The sequence below is a fragment of the Petaurus breviceps genome, unplaced genomic scaffold, assembly GCF_028583685.1.
Source record: "Petaurus breviceps papuanus isolate PSGF00001 unplaced genomic scaffold, PetGlider_PUasm1.0 90895, whole genome shotgun sequence".
Lineage (NCBI taxonomy): Eukaryota > Metazoa > Chordata > Mammalia > Diprotodontia > Petauridae > Petaurus > Petaurus breviceps.
Genome location: NW_027187372.1, coordinates 26,789,913 through 26,795,912, shown reverse-complemented (window position 1 = coordinate 26,795,912; position 6,000 = coordinate 26,789,913). Strand labels below are relative to the sequence as shown.

The window sequence follows — 6,000 nt, the reverse complement described above, 5'->3', positions numbered from 1 at the left end:
AGAGAGAGAGAGAGAGAGAGAGATTGATTTTTAAGTGTGGTCAGCCCCACCCCCAGCTTTCCCTGAATTCCCATAGCTTTGCTCTCTACCCTCATTATCTTCCAAAGCATCTATGGACTCTATGCCACGTTGGATAGCTCGACCCATACTTCCAACCTGCACCCTCACGGGAACTTCTTGGCTACAAATCTTCCCAAACTGGAGAAGATTCAACCAGTACCATGAGCCCTCTTCAGTCATAGGCCCCCACACACCCTGCCATCCTTTAAAAAAGCCTTGTTTGTACAAAAGGCACTCAATGAATATTTGTTGAATAGGTAAATGAATGCATGAATGAATCAGTGTTCTGCTCTGCTAAGTGCTTTAAAATGCAGAAGAGGAAAGGATCTAGGTCCTGTAAGATGTTTCATTATAAATCAGGTTCTAAAATTGCAAGAAGGCTGAAGGACAGGAGACTAGCGTGCAATCTGAAACAAGTTATTGCAAAGTAACACAAAAGCTTGCTACAAAATGCATGAATTTTGGCTAAAGATGAGGGTTAGATATGCCAGAGAAACTTCTTCCTGAATTGCAAAGGTCCATCATAGAGAACTGATGCTCTGTAAATACACTCAAAAATTTTAGAACTATAGGATCAGAGTTTATAGCTGGAACCTAAGCCAGAGATGTCAAACACAGGGCCAGGAGGCTGCAAGACTCCCAAGAGCAGGTCAAAACAGATTAAAAGATGACTGAGAAATATTTAACATTATAAATAAAAATACAATAGAACATAGGTATTGTTAATCTGTGGTTTTCTTAGTCAATATGTGACCTTCAGACTGATTAGAGAAAGGCAAATCAAAACAATTCTGAGGTACCACATCACACCTATCTGATTGGCTAACATGACAAAACAGGAAAATGATAAATGTTGGAGAAGATGTGGGAAAATTGGAACACTAATGCATTGTTGGTGGAGTTGCAAACTGATCCAACAATTCTGGAGTGTACTTTGGAACTATGCACAAAGGGCTATAAAACTATGCATACCCTTCTCAGTCTGTATCCCAAAGAGATCACAAAACAGGCAAGGGACCCACATGTACCAAAATATTTATAGCAGCTCTTTTTGCAATGACCAAGAATTGGAAAATGAAGGGATGCCCACCAACTGTGTAATGGCTGACCAAGTTGTGGCATATGAATGTAATGGAATACTATTGTTCCATAAGAAATGATGAGCAGGTAGACTTCAGAAAAACCTGCAAATTCTTCAGGGATCTTTTCATATGGTTTAGTGACCCTTGTTTCTATTTGAGTTTGATACCACTATTCTAGTCCAACACCCTCATTTTATAGATGAGGAGAGGCCTGGAAAGGTTAAGCAATTTGCCTGAAGTCTCTCATTAGGCCAGAAATCCCACTCACATCCTTGTGTCCTCTTTAGTTTCTTACTCACACTCACCCCATATATCCGATCTCAGTCAGCAAACACTTGTTAAGTGTTGATGATGAGCTAGGCATGGTGCTAAGCACTAGGAAAAATCTTGTTTCTACCTCCATGACATCTTTCATACACATCCCCTTCTCTCCATCCATACAGCAGCTGCCATGCTAGGATAGGTCCTCATCCCCTCTCACCTGAGCTATTGCAATGGCCTTCTAATTGCTCTCCCTGTCTCAAGTCTCTCCTCATTCCAACCCATCTTCCACCTCCATGTCAGAATGACTTTCCCTAAAGTGAAGGCCTGCCCATGTCATCCCCTCCCCAAACCAGTAAACGTCAGTGGCTCCAGGATGAAATAGAAATTCCTCAGTTTGGTATTAAAGTCCTTTGTAACATGGTCCCCAACCTCTCCAATCTTCTTACACTCCACTAAATACTCTCCTCCATGAATCCTACAGTCCAGCGACCATGGCCTACTTGTTTCCACACACACACACACACACACACACACACACGCTATCACCTGACTCCATGTTTTTGTATTACCATGCCTCTATGTCTAGAATGCTCTCTCTCCTCAACTCTTATCTCTTGATTATCCTGGTTTCTTTTAGCTCAAATCCCCTTTCAGACTTCCCCTCCAAAATTACCTTCCATATGCTCTGTATATATGTATACATACATACACACATACACGCACATACATATATGTATGTGTATCTCTCTATGTGTGTGTGTGTATATTTTTCCATTAGTTAATTTCTAGTAACTAACATTTTGTCTCCCCCATTAGTGTGTGAGATCCTTACGGGCACAGAACAGCATTTTTTGTCTTTGCATCTGTAGCTCAGCACAGGACGTGGCACATAGTACGCATTTCATAAATGTATGCTGACTGAGTGACTAGGTTAAGCAGTGATTGATAACCACTGAACTTTAGAGACTTACTTTATACCTGGTTCTTTATATCTCTTTAAATATTGCTTTAAATTGTCTGTCACTTTTATAATAATTACCATCTGGTCCCTCTTAAACACAGGTTGTACTCCTAACATGAAATTTCTTTGACATCTTTAAATAAATATACTGCACCAAGACTTCTGGGATACTGTGTGTGCATACACACATATAGGTACACAATGTATCTATATATACACACATGTACACACATAGAGGTATATACACATATGACACTGAAAAATAACACCGATTATAATCTACACTGAGTTTTTATACAAGTCAGGTTGGAGAGAAAAATGTTACCCATACTCACACTAATATGGTAAGAACAAAAAACTAGTTAATATTTACACTGTTGTATTCTAGTTGGATTGTGGGGTAATACTTTGTGGTCTATAGTCTGTCTAGGGAAAGCATGAAAGCCTAGCCATTTTCCCCCTTCAGTTGCAACGCAAGCCAGCCTTCTCAGGGTGGCAGCCCACCCAAATTGCAGGCCTGGTGCCCACAGAGGAGGTGAGGGTGATGACATGAGTCAGGTAGTTTAGATAGGACTTACTCCCTACCCTTGCTCAGCATACTTTCACTCTGTTTCATTGACTCCTTGGGCTGAACTCACCCATGATTACAGGAAAAAAAAAGTATTTTAGGCATCCCCTTATGTTCTTGGGATCTCTAGGTAGGGAATTCCAATGGTCAGTCAGGACAGTGACTTCCCAGCTTTTCAAACCCCACACCTATATCAGTCCTACATCTCCAGCTTCATTTTTCTTCATCCTTGAACCCCTTGGTCCCCAATCTACATGATGCTGGCTCTGCATCAGTATAATCCAGAACTTCTTTATTGTCTGGGTTGGGCCCCCATCACCAACCTCTTCCCTTTCTTCTGTCTCCACTTACCTGTACTGAAAGGGAGCCACTGTGGCAGTGACAGGATGATTCTGCTGGGAGGCTGAGGAGAAGCTGATGGTCCCCAGGCTGGGGGAGGAGCCTTTGCTATGCATGGGACTGATGACTGAGGAGGAAGCCCTTGAAGGTATCTCATTCTGAGATTCATCCTCAGCCCCAAGGGGTCTGGGGATGCCAGAACCTTTTAAGTTCACTTCTTGGTCTTTCCCCTGGCAACTCAAAGGTTTCCTGCTCTCAGAAGCCCCCGGTAGCAGAGTGTCCCTGTGTGGGCTGATCTGACATGGACTCCTGCTCTGGGCTGGGGAAGCCCTGATTCCTTCCGGTGTCCTCTTCTTCTTGCCTCCAGTGACTTGGGCCTCCTCATTCCTCCTAGGTCCAGCCCTGGAACTGGAAAGTGCTTTGGGGGTTAACCTGGGACTGCTCCATGGAGAACTCAGACCCTGGCTTAAGTGTCCTTCATAGCCCTCTGCTGCCTCAGGCCTCTCATGTCCTGTGAAGGAGGACTCCTTGAGTCCCCCTGAAGGCTTGGCAGCACCTCTTCCTCTGGGAGTCTTGGGTGAGGAACTGCTGGGGCTGCCTACTGCCTTCCCTAGTCTTGGTGAAGCTGCCCTCTGGGGGCTGGACACAAGGCTGTGTTGGCGTGGGCGCAGTTGAGGTGATGCTGCCAGGGCATGGCTCTTGGTCTGGGAAGTGGCACGGGGCACAGGGATAGAGGAGGCATAATGGGGGCGGCTGGTTGAATTCAGGTTGGCCGTTCCATTCATGTTCAACAAAGTTGGGGCTTGAGGTTATAGTTCTGTAAAAAAGAAGAGAAGAAATTAGACTTTAGTTGTTCCCCTCAGTCAATCCATCACTGTCACCAGCAGCAAGAACCCTTTAAGAAACTGATGTCTTAGACTTCACCGAGTGACTCAAACCAAGTTGACTTTGTTTGAAAGATCTTGTCATATTTTTGAGAGAATTTCTCTGGCTCTTCATCTTCTTTAACAGGTGGTGGCACATAAATCACAGTTATCTTTATGGTGGTCTTTTGGATGATGTTCATCATGGCATAGTCTCTGGCCTGTGGGAGCTGACAATCTAAGTTAAGCCCTATTGGCCTAAATGGACACAGAGAGAACAGGCTTGTACTTGAAGAGGGATGAAGCAAGACATCAGATCCCTCCTTCTCAGGGAAACAATTCCACTACCTTTCAGTGGTCTTGCCCGAAAGAAAAGTTCATGGGGGCAAAACTGTCTCACTACATCTTTTGTCCCAATGCCATGAGTTTTGAGTCATCCTACTTCTTTCCAAAAGACCTATTTCCAATGACTACAGGAGAAGATAAATCTCAGTGCTTCATTTTTCCTCCAGTGGAGAAATGTCACAAATTTCTTCCCCACGACCCTTTCAAGTACTGATCCCTAAATTATTGACATCAGTAAGGCAGGCTGGCTGATTTTTCATACTATAGCCTGTCTATCTCACATTAGAGAGGGAAGCACAATTGTTTCAAATCTCACTTACTCATGAGTCTGGTAGGGGAAGGATAGAGACTCTCAATATCTCATACCCAGAGAATAAAGGGCGATATTCTACAAGTCAGAGCCTCCCTAAACTACTGGGCCTGAGGCTGTGATTGATTCTCAGCTTTCAGAGATGGGCCTTTCGTTCTGGTCACTGTTCTAATCAATATCATTATTGATAACAAATAATGACAGGGTGTGGAGCACTATACTAGGCACAAGGAGTCTGAAGAAACATAAGGCATGGTACGACACCAATAAAGTTGGATAGAGAAGATATGGAGTGAGAACAGCATTGGAATGGAAATCAAAGGACCTCTTAGATTCTAAGATTTGCTAATAACTCCTTGTGTGAAGCCACAATCTCGGGCTCTTGGTTTTTCCATGTGTAACATAGGATGACCTATCTCTAAAGTATATCCCCAACTCTAACATTTTATGATTCTTTAGTTCTATATATGATTTCATGGAATCTTAGAGGAGTTGAAAGGGGCCACAGAGGGCCTAATTCCTACCAGAAGCATGGATATCTTTACATTCCTGGCAAGTACTCATCTGGTTCCTGCTTAAACACCTCCAGAAAAAGGGAGTAAACTCCCTACCTTGACAGGCAGACCACTGAATTTATGGGTCATTCTAATTGTTTGAAAGTTTTTCCTTAGAAAGATCTAAAATTTAACTCCCTACAACTCCTACTCTGTGCTCCTATATTCTGCCCGGTGAGGCTAAAAGGAGTAAGTCTACTCCCTCTTCCTTGTGACCAATCCTTTAAGTATCTCTATTCTCTAAACTGTTCATTCTCCAGGCAAAAGTTTCCTAGTTCCTTTAATGGAACCTCATGGAGTTTCTATAAATTGAGCACTTACTTTGTTTGAGGATGTTCAGCTCTGGGGATACAAAAACAAAAAATGACCCAACTCCCTCCCTGAGCTTACATTTCTAGTCCTCTCACCATCCCTGTTTCCCTTCTCCAGCTTCTCAATATTTTTTCCTATAATTTAATGATAAGAATTGAACATCCTATTTAAGATGTGGTTGACTGCGGCAGTAGAGTGGAACTATTATCCCCCTCAATCGGGGCTCCATGCATCTGTTAAGCTCATATTAGCTCATGTTTGGCCACATGTTATTCTGTTGACTCATGCTGAGTCCACTAAAAGCCTCGGGTATTTTTCAATGAACTGCTGCCCGGTTCATAA

At 43.1% G+C, this 6,000-nt stretch overlaps 1 protein-coding gene across 5 annotated transcripts in view; it reads right to left on the bottom strand.

The window, feature by feature from the left end:
* NAV1 (neuron navigator 1) overlaps positions 1-6,000 on the bottom strand; it is a 355,581-nt gene that overhangs the window by 239,175 nt on the left and 110,406 nt on the right. For all 5 annotated transcript variants that reach the window (XM_069074553.1, XM_069074552.1, XM_069074554.1 and 2 more), the window contains one exon: positions 3,287-4,091. In XM_069074553.1, coding sequence (XP_068930654.1) covers positions 3,287-4,059 — 773 coding nt within the window. In that variant the 5' untranslated portion in view covers positions 4,060-4,091. The remainder of the gene's footprint in view (positions 1-3,286; positions 4,092-6,000) is intronic.